This window comes from Dasypus novemcinctus, chromosome 15 (genome assembly GCF_030445035.2).
Source record: "Dasypus novemcinctus isolate mDasNov1 chromosome 15, mDasNov1.1.hap2, whole genome shotgun sequence".
NCBI lineage: Eukaryota > Metazoa > Chordata > Mammalia > Cingulata > Dasypodidae > Dasypus > Dasypus novemcinctus.
In genome coordinates this window covers 98922147-98940211 of record NC_080687.1, presented here as the reverse complement: position 1 = coordinate 98940211, position 18065 = coordinate 98922147, and the positions used below count along the sequence as shown (strand labels likewise).

Below are 18065 nucleotides of genomic sequence, written 5' to 3'. Positions count from 1 at the left end.
TAAATTTTCAAGACGTTTTTATTAAAGACTGTTAGCTATCTAATATAGTAAATTTGTCAAAATGTCCCCAATTTATATAACTAGTTAGGTGAATTTGATCAAATCCATTATCTCTGGCCTTGATTTCCTCACTTCATAAGAAAAAGTTGCTCATGCAAATAGTTCTCAACTTACTGGAAGTGAAGTAACAAGATGGATATTTCAAATCCACCCTCAAGTTTATAATTGGAAGTAGGTTTTTTTGCTCATCATCAAAAACTGATATGGTCCAAAATGTTGTTAAAGTACTGTGTAATACATTTTCTATAACAATAAAGTATATTAAACATATTGAATATTTAAAAATACCCAATGTATACTTAATCCTTGATATAGCTCATGTGGCCTCCTTTGACCCATGTTTGTGGGCTAAATCCCAGATGACAAAAATCTCAGGAGGGGTGAAGAGGAAGCATCTTCTTATCACAAACTGACAGGTAAAATGAGACTGAGGACAGGTAGATAAGTTGTTTGGGTAACAAAGGTGGGGGGTTAGCTCTTGCATAACAGCCCTTACTTATTATTTTACTAGGAAGTACATTTACAAGGTTCAAAAAGCACGAAGTATAAAAAGGTGTAACTTTCTTTGCTCTCCATGCCTATTCCCTTTATTTCATGAACCAGTTATCAAATGTAATTACTTTTGGAAAATCCTTCGTGGGAAAAGAGTTTCACCTGTTCTATTGTAGATGTTGCTTTACTGTAGATGTTGCAGTTGTTCCCTAATATTGAAGATGATGTTGCAGTTCAGACAGCAAACAGGGGCTTGGTAGTTTCCAATAAAAACGAGGTGGAAACTAGGGTAGAGGCTCTCAGTTCCAGGAGATGTGAGACCCCTGGCCCCAGCTTTATCTCCTCTTTTGTGTGTCTCTCTCTGTCCTTTTATTTCTTTTAAGTTCTGCGTTGCCTCCCCTTCGAGCCAACCTATTGTGAGCTGATTGCAGCAATCTTTCAAGATTTTAATTTTAAATTAAAGTATGTGGATCTTTTAGTTGGAGACCCCCCCCCCTCGTCCCCCCCAGTACTTACTCTTCTGTTCTTCCACAGTAATAATCTCCTGAATTTCAGTTGGACACACTGTCACCTCAAGGAAGGGCTTTCTTTTACCCTCTTCTATGCCATGGGCAATGGGAATATGAGGGAAAGTGATCTGTGCAATCTCAGGAGGTCCTTAAAGAAAGAGGATATATCCCATATCTCTTCTTCCCTTTTCTTTCTATTCTGGCTGGGACATGGACATCCATCCGAGATCATGCAGTTGAGGGCAATATCCTAGAGACGTCAGACCAAGACAGAAGAAGTAACTGGGTCCTTGCATGACCTGAGGAGCAGATTCCATACAAATCCTAAGTGCTTATCTTTGAACTATAATGCATGAGATGAAAAAAAAAGTTCGTATTATTTGTATTAGCTTTCTATTGCTACCTAATAAATTACCACAAACTTAGTGGCTTTAAAAAAAACAAAGCCACTCATTTATTAGCTTACACTTGAAGTCCAGGCATAGTATGACTAGGGTCTCGCTCAGGGTCTCAAATGGCTAAAATCAAGGGGCCGGCCAGGGTACACTCTCATCTGTAGTTTGGGGTCTACTTCCAAGCTCATGTGGTTGTGGCTGAATTGAGATTCTTGCTGCTGGAAGACTGAGGTTCCCATCTCCTTGCAGGCAGGGAGCTCCTAGAGGCCACCCACATTCCTTTCCACATGGCCTCTTCCTTTTTCAAAGCCATGAAGGAAAATCTTTCTTCCCTTCAGTTCTCTCTCCTGCTTCAAATTTCCACTTTCTGGAAGAGCCCAGTTCTTTTCAATGGCTTATTTGATTATGTCAGATTCATCCCAAACAATCTCTATTAAAGAGAAATTATATATATGTGGGGTGTGTGTATATATATATTTCACTCTTGGGAGCAAAATCCATCATATTCACAACCCGAGAAATTATGCAGAGTATGTACAACAGAGGGGAGCAATCCTGGGTGTGTGTATTAGTCAGCCAAAGGGGTGCTGATGCAAAATACCAAAAATTGGTTGGTTTTTATAAAGGGTATTTATTTGGGGTAGGAACTTACAGATATCAGGCCATAAAGCCTATGTTACTTCCCTCACCAAAGTCTATTCCCATGTGTTGGAGCAAGATGGCTGCTGACACCTGTGAGGGTTCAGGTTTCTGGGTTCCTCCGGGCTCAGCTCCTGTGTTTCCTCCACAAGGTCAGCTGTAGATTATCAGATGAATGGCTCTCTCTCTCCCCCTGGGGTTTCTACTGTGTCTAAGGAGCTGTCTCTATTCCTCTATGTTCTTGTCCTGGCTCAAGCCCTCTCTTCTCTTTCCTCTCTGTGCTAATTTCCTAGGGCTCCAGCTTAAGACTTCAGCATCAAACTCCAACATCAGAAAACCCTCAACTCTGTCCTTTGCCATGTCTTTTATATGAGTCCCCACCCACCAAGGGGACTAATGACGTGGCTCAGTCAAGCCCTAATCATAACGTAATCATACCCAGGTACAGACCAGATTACAAACATAATCCAATAGCTATTTCTGGCATTCATAACCATATCAAACTGCTACAGGGAGCATTTTAGAATTCTGCCTACTACACTGTTTTAGCCCAAATTTCAGGTCTCTGAACTATGAACTCCAAACTCTGTTAAAGACTTTGAATTTACACAGTAAAAAAGACTGAGGAGTTGCTAGTGCACTGGTAGGAAAAAAATCAGGAGAGTATATAAACTATAGAAGGGAAGTCAAGGGAATAGTGTTTTAGGAAGGAAGGAATAACAGAATGTGTCCAATGCTGCTGGAATGGCCAAGAAGAGAACTAAGAATTGACCATTCATTTTGGCAACACAGATCACTGATGACCTTGGTAAGAGTGTGACACAGTAAGAAATGAAACATTATTTCCATTCTCTAGAAGTAGTAGTATTATATACTACCATTACGTTCACTACTATTATGGATTATTAATTTAACTTTTGTGGAACAAAACTAAAGGCCTAAAGAATTATTTTCCCATGGAATGGAAATTCTGGAGTCAAGATGAGTGGTATAAACTGAGTAAAATCTAAAGCATCCCAAACACATCTCTCTGGTCTCAGCTTCCAAGTCACATCATGGCAAAGTGGGATTTTAAAGGAAACATTTCAGGGAAAAACATGGGTAGTAGAAAAACTTATGATTATCTATACATTGCACATGACTGTCTGCTAAGATCATTTATTCAGTTAAGAAATATTAACTGAATGCCTACATAGTGCCAGGAATAGAATTCAAGAAAACTATATCTCCTGAATTATTTAAGATATGAAAGGTTAAAAATGGTAGGATATTGAAAGAAATTTCCAATTGGCAGTAAACACAATTATATCTATATCTATTGGACTAACTTGAATTTAAGCAAACAATTAATGACGGTAACTCCAATCAGATGCCTTCAGAAAATTTGATTCTAATAAGAATTTTACTGTAAACTGTCTAGGGAGAAACAAATGTTTGAGAAATCGAGATGAGAAAAGAAAGCAAAACCTTCCTTCTATAGAAAACACAGGACATTTCTAAATTTCTATCCATTACCTAGAACATTATTTTTAAACACATAGTTGAGCATGTTTTAACTTTAAAAACGAACCATTAATTTCTTTTATTTAGATACTTATTTTGTAATTGCTTTTAGTATTAGATATTCAAAAGGCAGCTCTAATTCTTTTACTTTTGACACCCCTAACTAATTAAAACATCCAAATTCATTTTTCTCTTCTCATTAAAAGGATCTAATCTATTTTCCCATCCTAAGCCAATGTGCTTTCCTACTCTCATTTCACAGCTCTTATCTACCTTCCATAAGTGGCTTCTTAAAAGGGAAAAAACAAGGTTATTTGAAGGAGAGACTTGTCCCAAAAAATGTTTTATGTATTTTTTTCTGCCAATATAAAATACAATTTTGTGAGACCAATTCAATAGAAGGCTTAGATCCTGAGATGTCCATTTACTAGTCTCCAACCAATATAAAAAGTGGCAAAATACAGCAGGTTTTAAACATTTATTGAAAAGCTAATACAAGTTATTTCATATATTTATACTTTGGGATTTTAATTTTCTTTGGCAAATCATTCATTACAAAGTTTTAAATTGAGATTTTTGTCACATATTTTAACAGCGCTAACAAAACTCGTTTAGATTTACTACTTCCAAGAGAACAACCTTAACGGTGATAATTTATTCATTAGAACTTTGAAGAATTGATGACACAATTGAATTTGTTTATATTTTCCTTTTTAACATAAATGTTGCAATTTTCTCTTAACAAAGTATATATAACATGGTTTATCTTGAAATGTAACATTGTAGCTTTTAGGGACAACCTGAAACTATAACAGGATGTGCTCAGGATGCCTCATAGTCATTAACTTAACCTGAATGGTTTGAAAGGAATGGAGGATCTATTATGATTCATTTTCCCAAACAGAACTCATTAATGTTTCAAAACTAGAATTTAACCTACTCTAATGGAATTGATGTTTTCATCTTAAAAGGAGGAAAACCTGTAAAGGGCAAATTTTTTAATACAGTAGTATGATTTTTACCAGTAAGAAGAAATTAATTATACTTTATGCATATTTTTTAAAGGGAGTTAATGCTTTCTAATAATGTAGAAAGGATATAACTTCTCTATGGTTTAATTTGCTATATTATTAAAAAAGTATATAATGCCTACTCATACGGGAATGGGAATCTACTACAAAAGGGTTAACAATTTTTAAATTGAGAAGTTGTAGGTTTACAAGAAAAATCATGTAAAAAATACAGCATTTACATTCCCACCCCCCTCTGCCTATTATTAACACCTTGCAATTAGTGTGGTACATTTGCTATAATGAATGAACATTTTAAAAATTGTTCTTTTCACTATAGTCCATCATTTACAATAGGGCTATGTTCTACAGTTCTATGTTTTACACTTAAATTTTTATTCTAGTAACCTATATATGAACTAAAATTTCACATTTTAACCACTTTCAGTGCTATATAATTACACTTTCAATGTTGTATGCCACCACCATCCACTTTCCAAACTTTACAATCAAATCAACCGAAATAAAAATTCTGTACAAATTAAGCATTAACTCCACAATCCCTACTCCCAACCTAACCCCTGGTAACATATTCTAGATTCTATGAACATACTTATACTAATTATTTCCTATGAATTAGATCATATAATGTTTGTCCTTTTTTTTGTCTTTATTTTTTCAACATTACATTAAAAAAATGAGGTCCCCATATACCCCTCCCCCCACAGCAACAACCTCGTCCATCATCATGAGACATTCACTGCATTTGGTGAACACATTTCTGAGCACCGCTGCACCTCGTGGTCAGTGGTCCACATCATAGCCCACACTCTCCCACGTTCCACCCAGTGGCTCATGGGAGGACATACAATGTGCAGTAACTGTCCTTGCAGCATCACCCAGGACAACTCCAAGGCCCGAAAACGCCTCCACATCTCATCTCTTCCTCCCATTCCCACACCCATTAGCCACCATGGCCACTTTCTCCACACCAATGCCACATTTTCTTCGATTACTAATCATTATAGTTCATGAATAGAATATCAGTAAGTCCACTCTAATCTATATTCTATTCCACCATCCTGTGGACCTTGGATTAGTTGTGTCCACTCCACATCTATATCAAGAGGGGGCTTAGATTCCACATGGATGCTGGATGCAATCTTCCTGCTTTTAGTTGTAGGCACTCTTGGCTCCATGGTGTGGTGGTCGACCTTCTTCAACTCCATGTTAGCTGAGTGGGTTAAGTCCAATAAATCAGAGTGTAGGAGCTGAAGACTGTTGAGGCTCAGGGCCTGACTATCATATGGTCAGTCCAGAGATTCAGATCCCCTGGGTATATATTAAACCCCAGCACCAACTACAGTTCTGGTAAAAGTAACAGGAGAGGCCTGTGAAAAAAGATCACATCTGAGTCCAGCTCCATCACACAGAAACACCAACTCCAAAGAAGGGCCAACTGACATGGCAGTGAACTCCATCTGCCATGACCATAGAACCTGTGGGTCTCTGTAGCCCTCAGAAGAACCAATACCTGGGGTTCTATCTACTTTATCTGTCTCTGGGACTCTACTGAGGTGTGCATAAGGGCAACCCCTCTGATAACCTCCCGGCTCTTTTTGGAGACTCATAGCCATATAAACTCATTTGTCCTTTCTATTTCCCCCTTGATTCAGGTCAAAAAGCATTTTAAACTCCTGATATTATATGTAGACTGAGATATTCTGCTGGTCCAAGGTGACTGTTTTATTCAAGGTCATTTTCTAGTTACATCATTAGCTGGTACTTGGTAGTAATCCCTCGGCGCCAGGGAGGCTCATCCCCAGGAGTCATGTCCCACGCTGGGGGGAAGGCAATGCATTTACATACTGAGTTTGGCTTCGAGACTGGCCACATTTGAGCAACACGGAGGCTCTCAGGAGGCAACTCTTAGGCACCCTGCAGCTCTAGGCCTTGTTCTTATTTCAGGTGCACAGGCTCACAAGTGTCATTAGTATCAATGGCTCACTGTTGGACCTCCATTCTTTTTTGGTCTTTGCCGTTGCGCTTGGGGGATTGTTGCTGTTCCTTTAGGGACTGTGACAGAGCACCCCTGGCTAGGAAGTCAGCACTCCCTCAGTTGTTGTTTTTAATTGTAGTCACTATGAAAATATCCAAACATTTTTATGTACCCTGGATATATGCCCTGTAGAACTCCTTGCCAACCATGTGTCCCCTGCAAATAACATCCCACACCAGTATTCCTCCACTGCCATTGTTGAACCTCTCTGTGATCCAACACTTCCTGAAAAGTGAAGCCCAATATATGTTTGTCCTTTTGTGTGTGGCTTATTTCACTCAGCATAACATCCTCAAGGTTAAATCCATGTTGTTGCATGCATCAGTACTTCATTACTTTTTAATGCTGAATAATTTCCACTGTATATATATATATTGCATTTTGTTTAATCCTTCATCAACTGACAGATACTTGGGTAGCTCCTATCTTTTGACAAATGTGAATAATGGTACTGTGATCATCAGTGTGCAAATATCTGTCTGAGTCCCTGCTTTTGATTCTTTTGGGTGTACATCAAGTAGAAGAACTGCTGGATCATACAGGAATTCTACACTTAGCTTTTTGAGTAACTGCCAAAATATCAAAATTTCTTCAACAGTGAATGCACCATTTTGCATTCCCACCTGCATCAAATGAGTGTTATTTCTCTGCATCCTCTCCAACACTTGTAAGTTTTTTTTTTTTCCTCCAATAGTAGCCATTCTAGTGGGTATGAAATGGTATGTCACTATGCTTTTGATTTACATTTTCCTAATAGCTAATGATGCTGAGTATCTTTTCATGTGTTTTTTGGCCATTTGTATATCCTCTTTGGTGAAATGCCTATTCAAGTCTTTTGCCCATTTTTAAATTGGTTTGTCTTTTTATTGTTGAGATGTAGGATTCCTTTATAGATTCTGGATATTAAACCCTAATTGGATATGTGGTTTCCAAGTACTTTCTCTCATTAAGCAGGTTATCTTTTCATTTTCGTGATAACACCCTTTGATGCACAAAAGTTTTAAATTCTGATGAGGTCCCGTTTATCTATTTTTTTCTTTTGTTGCTTGTGCTTTGCGTGTAAAGTCTAAGATACTACTGTGTAACACAAGGTCCTGAAGATGCTTCCCTACATTTTCTTCTAGGAGTTTTATAGTCCTGGTTCTTATATTTAGATCTTTGATTCATCCCTATGATGTCTTTGATCCATTCTGAATTAATTTTTTTGTATATGGTATGAGATAGGGGTCCTCCTTCATTTTTTTGCATATGGATATCCAGTTCTCCCATTGCCATTTGAAGAGAGTATTCTTTCCCAATTGACAAAACTTGGCAGCCTTGTCAAAAATCAGTTGGGGGAAGTGGATGTGGCTCAACCAGTTGGCCGCCTGACTCCCACATGGAAGGTCCAGGTTTAGTTCTCGGTACCTCCTGAAGAAGATGGGCAAGACAATGAACTGACGTAATGGGCTGGCATGGTGAACTGATGTAATAAGATGATGCACAGAAGAGACACTACGAGGAAACACAATAAGAGATACAACAAGCAGGGAGTGGAGGTGGCTCAGGTGATTTGGTGCCTCCCTCCCACCTGAGAAGTCCCAGGTTTGGTTCCTGGTGCCTCCTAAAAAAAAAAAAAAGATAAGACCACAACGAACAGACACAGAGAACAAACAAATAAAATAAATCTTAAAAAACAAAAATCAATTGGCCATAGATGTGAGAGTCTATTTCTGAAATGAAGACTACATTTTGCTCCTATATGGTAAAAAATCATTCATCATGTTTGAGGACAAGCTTTCTCTCCAAATAAATATTGAAGAGATTACTCAGCACCTCCTTCTACTTCTTCCTCATTCAGGGTCTGTTTTTTTTTTGGGGGGGGGCAGTGAATCTGGGACCTTGAACAAGAGAAGCATGCGCTCCACCACTGAGCTACACCTGCTCCACAAATTTACTTTTTTTCTTCTTCGTTCAGGTTCTTAAACTCTACGAGATCCATATATTTCTTATAACTGAGTCTTCTACAGGTTAAGGTGAGGCCCACTAAACATGAACTCTTTCTGGTATTTGCAAGGAACAAGACAATTTGCTTGTAAACACAGATGCTGGAGATCTCTGAAGGATATGCATTCTCAGACACAAAATCTTCAATTGTTTGAGGCTCAAGAATAAAGAAGTAGATTTTTTTGGTATTTATTTTCTTCCAGAGGATCAGAATTAACAGAGTTTTGGTCTGGAATATACTGTTCTCCTCTTCTGATTTGATCCAGGCACCAGAACTCTCCCTCTTGCATCAGTTGGAAGATGCAAGGCACCTGGGGCTGATCTTTACCAGAAATAAGCCACATCTAGAAGACCATCCAAACCCTGCATCCACGATGTGGTTTCTGGCACCAATGGTCAGAGGCGAATCATCTGCTGCTATATTTACTGGTTACAGTGCTGTAAATGTGACCTCCCAAAACTGTGGTCTCAAAACCCATTGTGGTCAGAGCCCAGTGCAGAAGATGACTGACTTGAAGACACCACTCACCTTGGTTCCTCCTCACAGCTGTGTCATAAATGGTCTCTTAAGCCCAACTCCATGGCTTCCTCACAGAGGGAATGGCTCAGATCTAGTACTGAAGGATGTCAGTTAACGTTTCCAAATCCAATTTCTTTCTAGAGTTTTTATAACCAATTCTTTCAAAATGTGCTTCAATAACCACTATCTCCCAGCTCCACTAGGGACTACAACCAAGAACCAGGCAGAATGCAATCTTTCTACATATGGTTTTGATGAGAATTACCTGTAATTTCAGTAGAACCTAAATAACTAGGTTAAATTCAGTCAGATTTATAGTAATGGAGAGTCAGTGGACCAAAGATAATCAGTGATCTTGGTAAAAATCCTTAGAAAATTCATTCATTCATCACCCTATTTTAAAAATAAATTTAAGATGTGGCAAAATTAGCATAGTTGAATTCCTGAAGTTTTGAGAGCTGGTGGGAACTTGTAGAATCTATTTATATTCACCCTCATTTCACATACATGCAAATGGTAAGAAGTTGAATAATATACCTAAGGCTATAGAATCACAGAATTTGAGGCTTGTGAAGAACCTTAAAAGGTGTCAACTCCAACCACCCACTTGGAAGATATTAAATGTTCCCTCTAATAGCATCATTAATTGAAGAGACAACATATGCATTATCACCTACAAAAATGGATGGGGAACTGACCAATTCCTGAAACCTTTTATGATAGCTCTGTTTATAAGAAAGTTCTTCATGCCGAGTTAAAGTCTGTTTACCTGTAACTTCCACCCAGACTGACTTACTCCCAGATCTGTGCCTTTAACAGTGGGCGCCATTAATTCATTCATATATTCTGTATTTCTTTCAAGTTTCATTGTTTGAATTTAGGAAAAAAAGTTATACATATCTAATATTTTATATTGCTAGTTACATACAGTAACTTCAGCAAAAAGTTGTAGCAAGCATGATAGATAAAATATCACTTAACTCTTCATAAAGTTCAATGTTATTTTTAAAATCTAAGCCCTGATAAAGCTAACAAGAGCCATGGGGGTGGAGGAATAATTTGTACACACATCTGAGGGAATCCAGTATACCAGGGGAAGTCACTAGGAATCTTACTTACATAACAAATGCCTTCCTTTCTCTCCCTTCCTCAACTAAGGCATCCAGGGAGAAGATGGCTTTGGGAATTGATCAAATCTTATGGGATGGGCATAAGGATCCAGACTAGAAGAAAGAGAAAGCCAGGAGTTGAAACTTTTGGAGGGCAGAACAGTTACTCTGAGGTAAAAGAGCTTGGATTAATGGGATAGAGGATCAGGGCTCTTAGGTATTTAACCAAGCACTATATGTACTGAGGGCCTCAAAAACAACCTGGCTTAGTCCAGGGGACCTTGCTCAAAAATGCTCTGTTAAGTAGGCAGAAAATCTGGGAAAGTAGACTGATTGTGGGGGATGGACAGATACGTGATTATACTCACCATGGTCCCAGAACACACAGAGGAAGAGAGAAAATGGCACTTACAGGTTGGGACAAACCTATTAAATTAAAAAACTTGTATAATGGCAGGATCAGGTACATGAATAGACAAGGTAAGAGCAGCAAAAGCAGTTTTGAGCAGCAGTAGCCATAGTCTGTTATCATCAAGAAAAATGATAACAGAGGTGCTGACAACTGCTGCCTTATGAGCACATCTTTCTGAGATAATAATGTTCCAAGCTCATCTTGTATTTTCTGTTTCTCAGACCTAGAACCAGATGTTTCTCCAAAGAGTTTAGATTCCTTTTCCAGGGAAATGGTATTTAAAAGCTAAAAAGTGGGTACCAGTTGTGCTCAATTTATTGGAGTATTGCTGCTTTCAGTCCTCTCAGTGGACAAGGCTTGGGATAGTTATATAAAATGTTTACGTTATAATGGAAACTTTGAGTTCTAGTTTTCTCCATTCCAAATTTATAACTCTTTCTCTCATAGTAAGAAACCTGGCTCTCATAATCCTTAATATAACTCTCAATATCCTTAATATAACTGCTTATAACCTCATGTCCCATCTTCCCACCATTCTCTCTTCTGGTGGATGTTCTTCTAACCCCACTGTCTTTAGATTCCTATACTGAATGGCCCTCCCAGGGTGGACATCAGCCTCATCCTGATCAAGGTTCTGAATTTCCATTTCTTGTTGCCCCCATGTGGATGTCCTTTCACACTGGTTCCACGTGGCCACGCTCTTCAAGTGCTAATACCTTGTGCTAGGCCACCTACTCCACCTCTGCATAGATGCTTCCCCACACCTGGCCATCCCTCTATGGGTACCTGGGTCCTAACATGGGTCCTGTCTTGGGCTCTTTATTTTTTGCTAGCCTGACCTGCCGTGGGGGTTCCCTCCTCACCATGCTTAGGATCTGATTCTTCTGGCTGGGCCCCATGTCGCTTCCCTCAATGTAAACATTATCCTTCTCATCTCATTTAGGTTTTGACACCCCAGGTCAGGACACCTCACTCCCCATGAATATCCTTGTCGGCCTGGGCTCTGCCTTCTCATGATGACTACTCCCTCCACTACAGACATCTCCCATCTCTCTGCTGGGGAGCTGACACCCAATGCAGCTGGCTCTCCACACCAGGCAATCCTCCGTGTGGAAGCCCTTTTTAAAAAAATTTTTTATTTTTATTTATTTATTCCCCCCCACCCCCCATCCGGGTATCTGCTCTCTGTGTCCATTCACTGTGTGTCCCACTGTGACCGCTTCTATCCTTATCAGCGGCCCCAGCAATCTGTGTCTCTTTTGTTGCGTCATCTCTCTGTGTGGGCAGTGCCATTCCTGGGCAGGCTGCACTTTCTTTCGTGCTGGGCGGCTCTCCTTATGGGGCGCACTCTCCTTGCGTGTGGGGCTCCCCTACGCGGGGGACACCCGTGTGGCAGGGCATTCCTTGCATGCATCAGCACTGTGTATTGGCCAGCTCCACACGGGTCAAGGAGGCCCGGGGTTTGAACCTACTCTACTGGAGTTCTGACTCTCCACCACAGGCCACCTCCAGCACACGGACAGTCTATTCTTGCTGGGGTGCCAACAGCCCATGCCAGGCCATCCCTCCATACAAGTGGCCTTTCCATCCTGCCTGTGCACTGATTCTCTGCTCTAACCTTGTCTGGACACTGATTCCCCCTGCTGCCCAGGCTCTTATACCCCAGATTCAGGCTGCCCCTTATCAAGGATAGCCTTCTCACCCTGCCTAGCTCTGACTCAGGACAGCTGTTCTTTTGTGCGATGCACTCTTCATCCAGTCTGGGCTGTGACATCTCACTCCGAGGCATGGCAGCTTATTTTCCCCACTCCCACCAGTGCAGTGACTGTATTGCTCTGCCCCAACTAACTGCTTTATAATCGAACTATTAGGCAGTAAGTGGGAAGAGAAATAGTCTTAATATTATCTTAATAAATTCCTTTTTTGTTAAATCAACCAGAGACATTTTCAAAAGGGAACCCTAATATATACCTATACAGTATCTGTGCAGTTGATTCTTCAAATCAAAATGTAGAGCTTTATATATATTTCTATTAAATTTCATTCTATTGGTTTTCACCTATCATTTCAATTTTGTTGACCCTGACATTTATCTAATATTATTAGTTGTCCTTTCTAACTTTCTGACATGTAAATTTTATGAACATGTCATTTATTTTTCTCAAAGCTACTGATTAAAAATGCTCAGAAAGACAGCCTGAGAGAACAAAGACCTGGATAATACAACGAGAGAAAAAGGCATACACTACCAATGGTCCAGTGATCACATCTTATTTCACCTTTGCATAAAGATATATAAGAAAATCTGTCAAATGAGTTTGAGGAAATAGTGTTTATTTATTTTTTGTCCCTTAGTGAATACTGAATGAATGGATGAAAAATATTAAGATCTTCGTTTCTCCTGAAATGTGACTGTTGAAACCATGTCGCAAAAGATATCATCCTAATGTTGATGTAGTTTCTCCATGATCCATGTTACTGGGGTTGTACATCTGACAGCAGTCTTGATTCTTGATTTCATCACTCTACAGATGGGAATGATGTGTCAAAAAAGGTACGGCCTAATAATCTTTAAAACAAAATTATGTTCCTGCTCTACATGATGGATACACATACATAAATACACACACACACACACATGCACACAATGTATACAAATCAAAAGTAGGACACAATGTAAAAAAATCACTAAATTGCTTAGTAAAATCTGATTGATATAATACTAAGTGGCAGAGTTAGAATTCAGACTGAGGTACCATGTGCTTAACTACTGTCCCATTAGATTAATGAAATTAAACAATCATTATTTTTGCTTATTTTCCTAAAATATATGATTTGACAGAGGGCAGGGCATATAAAAGCTATCCAAGGCATAGATGCTTTGTATACTCCAAATTTTGATACCTTTCTCTCTTGCATATACTGACATGGAATCACACCAAAGTAGAAGTTCCATAACAAGCCATTAGATAGTTAATTTTTATTCTTTAGTGACATTTATTCATTTTGAGATGTCAGGGAAGGAAAGGGGAATAAACAAAGCCATACATGTCTCTCAATGGGGATTTTTAGTATATGCTTGGCATATAGAAACGTTAATTTTTTTCTCTTCCTTAGTCAATTCAATTAAATATTTATTGAGCATTCTCTGTGCTGGGTGCTATGTAAGGAACCAGGGTTACAAACATATGTAAGACTTAATTTCTGTCTCCAATTATTTGTGTATATATGTTCAGGGTAGAAGAGGAGAGAAACTGTGAAAAGAATTATCTGGAAAGGCTTTACAGAACAGATGATTCTTAAGGATGGATACCAAGTTATCACCAGGAGAACCAACTATACAACCGGGATCTTAAAAGAGTTTACCACTAATTTTCTATGAAAATGCTTCTATTACCTTCTCAATAATTCACAATTAGAAACCTTGTCTAATTCCCCATTCTGCATACCTATCCCTACAAAATAAAAAAAGGAAATACATTTTTAGCACATTACAAAAATCTATTATTACAACTTAAGATTTACTCATTCAATAAATTTTACATTCTTATGTATACTGCAAGGCAAAAATGGCTTAATTTTCATAATACTGCTTACTTGGCAATGTTTTGACATGCTATCAATGCATTTCACTCAAGAAACAAAAAATTAAAATTGTTATATTAGTTTCAAAATACCTCTCTCGAGAAAAAAAGGGATAAAAAACAGTATTCTCATTTCAAAAGTATTAATAGTAATGATGTATTTGTGCTGAAATCAATGGATAGTGATTTAAGATGGCCAAAAATGAGGTGTGAGTCAGAATTAGGCATACCCAATGAGGAGAATAACAAACTGTGAAGTGGTAACTACACTTGTAGATGTTTAAGAGTAATACAAGGTCCAAAAAGATGAAATTAGGTAAAAGAACTAAGAAAAGAAAGTTATCATATAATAAAGAGGACTAAGAAACAATGGTATGGAATGGTCAAAAATCATCAGATGAAATAAAATATACATATTTAAAAACAAATATTGAAAAAGCCTTTGTTTCTGCTGCACAGTATTTATACCCACCTTCATTTTTATCCTTTATTTATTTATTTACTTAGGTAGGGGAGGGAGAGAGAAAGAAGCTCCACACGGCAGTTTAAAGTTTATACTTTATCAAACATTTCTCAATGTTTGTCATGGGAAGACTTTTGGGTTATCAGGGACCACTTAATAGCAGCTGTTATTGATCTTTCCAGCCTGTAAATTGGATGTTAATACTCCTATATAAACTTCTTCCGTGGGCTCTTCACCTTCACAAAAGAGTTAAAGGTCTTAATAAGACAGTCAAGTTGTCCATGTACCAGCTGGGCCCTGAATCTCAACGGAGTTGCAACACCTACTCTTCAGTTCATTGGTCTCATACACAGGACAACTAACAAAGAGATGATGATGGACAAGGGCCATTCCAAGGAACTGAGAGAGTCTAGAACTGCAAACAAGGAAGCCCCATCCATCTGCCCTATGGGACCAAAGCCTACTCTCAAGTAGAGGTGGAGTGGGCATCACCATCCCATAATCCAGAGGACTGGGGAATGAACTATGGACTAGAGTGGACTCACTGGTATTCTACTACAGACCTATTGTGATTCTATCAATGGAAGAACTTATATCATTGATGTGGAGGCAGTGGCCACTGGAGGTTCTGAGGGCAGGAAGAGGGAAAACAGGTGTAATATGGGGGCATTTTCGAGACTTGGGAATTGTCCTGAATGACACTTCAATGACAGATATAGGCCACTATATATCTTGCCATAACCTACAGAACTGTGTGGGAGAGCGTATAAACTACAATGTAAACTATAATCCATGCTTAGTGGCAATACTCCAAAATGTGTTCATCAACTGAAATGAATGTACCACACTAACGAAGGATGTTGTCAATGTGGGAAAATGTGGGAGGTGTAGGGAGTGGGGCATATGGGAATCCCCTATATTTTTAATGTAACATTTATGTAATCTAAGTATCTTTAAAAAATTTTTTATGTATATAATTTATATATATATATATAAAGTACATGGCCATCCTACCACTAATGCTCTCCTTTCAAATTAAAGCAACAACTATTAGTTAGATACCCAATAAACAGATGCATGCTGAACAGAAGGGGATACAAAGAAATGTAAAAAATGGTATTCTTCCTCCAAGTGCTTACAACTAAGTTGGTGAGACTGAATAAATATTTGGAGTTAAACAATACAAAATTTAAATAACTTTTGATAAATAAAATTAGAAGAAATATCACAAGAAAGAATATAATTATATGCTAAATGAATGGCACAATAATTGGTATTATGGGGTTTCAAAGGAGACCAGGATTACTTTTTATTAACAGTAATGCTACAACAGCCACCACCACATTTACCATGTGCCTTATGTGCATATGCCAGGTCTGGTTTAGAGTGCATTACATAAAAATTAATTAACCCTCACAATTATCATATAAGGTATACTATTGTTGATTTCCATTTTACTGAGGAGAAACGTGGTTACAGAGAGGTTAAATAATATGCCCAAGATCATATAATTAGTAAGTGGCAGAGTTGGGATTTAGACTCAGGCTCGCTCTCTACCTCCAAAACCAGTGATTTTTTTGGTCACAACTGGAGAGGGGAGATAGCTCATAGGTAGAGGCCAGGGATTCTGCTAAACATCGGTGACAGTTTGAAGCTGGGTGTACCCCAGAAGATCACGTCCTTAGAGCTAGTCCATTCCTGTGGGTGTGAGCCTATTGTATGTGGGAACTTCTGAATAAATTACTTTGGCTAAGGACTTTTGATTACATTACATCAGTAAGACCCAGGGTGGGTCTTAAATTCTCTTACTGGAGTCCTTTATAAATGGAATGATATGGAGAGAAAGAGCAGAGAAAAACACACAGGAGCTTAGACAGGAACCCACAGAAGCTGAGCGAGAAAGCCATGAGAGAAAGGAGCTGAAATCAACTGAACCTGGGAGAAAGCTATAGAAGGAGCAACCAGAAACTGAAAGCAATGGACCCTGGAGAAGGCAGAGACTAGCAGTTACCACCACTGTGCCCTGACACATGACAGGAGTCCAGGATCAGCAGCAGCCCTGTCTTCAGGAAGAGAGCGTCACCTGATGCCTTGATCTGGATATTTTTCTCAGCCTTGGAACTGTAAGCTTAAAGTTAATAAACCCCCATTTTAAAAGACAACACATTTCTGGTATATTGCCTTGGCAGCCTTTAGCAGATGAAAACAACACTCTACAATTGACAGGAGAGCCCCACACAACAAAAGAACTATCCAGCCCAAAATGTCAATAGTGCTGAGGAGATGTTCATTAACAACTTCACGAAAATCGAAAATTATTTAAAGGTAAGATCCAAGCTCAGTTCTGAAACACTGGCAGCATTTGGATAAGCTGGGGATGACGGTGATGGAGGTGAATTTTAGATAAGGAGAATAGTACATGGAAAAAAAAAATACAAGATAAAGAACAAGCCAACTTAGCAATATTAAAAGGAAGCAATATAGAAGGGGAACTGGAAAGCAAGACCAGAAAGATCAAAGTCTTAAAAAATTTTTTTTTAATCAAGACTAAGGAACCTGAAAGTAGCTTCACTGAAGACTTTTGAACAAAGGAGTACATTAACAATATATTACAGTAAAATTTAATCAAGAAACCAGAGCAAAGAGACTAATCAGCTAATACTGCAATAGTTCAGTTTATGATTTATTGTGATGGTAGAGAGAAAGGAAGAAACCACAAGTATATATGGTTTAAATTTATGCATTGTACATTTTTGTCTTGTCTCCAATAAATTATTCTTACCTGTAATGCACTGAAACTGTCCATCTTCCCTTCTTATTGTAAAGGCTTCCCCTGGGTTAACCTGGACCAGAATAACCTTAAAATGAGGAGAGTAGTATTAATCAATACAATAGAGTGAATCGGTATATCAAAATATTAAGTGTTTCTAGTAAGAGAGACGATGTGAGCTATTTTACTTGATATGGGGAAGAAAAATGAGGCTTACACATTTAGAATGTGGGCTAAAGCCAAAAGTGGAGGAATATAAAAAGAAGACAGTGGCAAACTTTTATTATAAAGTCAGTAAACTTCACTCTGAAACAAAGATGGAATCAAACCACACAATATCTGGATCTCTGTGTTTAGTTCATTAGCTGGTAAGTACTGTGTTTTCCTAAAGATAAACTATAAATTGACAGGTACAGCATGAGTTGAACAAAGCTGAATTAGTATATCTCAAGTTAAATCAATCTCATCACTTTAAGTAGTTTTATCTCTTATAAAGGAAAGACATACTCGTTTTATGACATATGAAAAACAGAAAACATAGAAAACAGGAAAAA

The 18065-nt window shown here is 38.4% G+C and overlaps 1 protein-coding gene and 1 pseudogene across 6 annotated transcripts in view; both read right to left on the bottom strand.

Annotated features, from left to right (window-relative positions):
• The window catches only part of FNDC3A (fibronectin type III domain containing 3A), a 216516-nt gene that overhangs the window by 98109 nt on the left and 100342 nt on the right, over positions 1 to 18065 (bottom strand). For all 6 annotated transcript variants that reach the window (XM_058276709.2, XM_058276710.2, XM_058276713.2 and 3 more), the window contains one exon: positions 17524 to 17599. In XM_058276709.2, the coding sequence (XP_058132692.1) occupies positions 17524 to 17599 (76 nt within the window). The remainder of the gene's footprint in view (positions 1 to 17523; positions 17600 to 18065) is intronic.
• Positions 8469 to 12483, bottom strand: LOC139436603 (arylamine N-acetyltransferase 2-like; annotated as a pseudogene).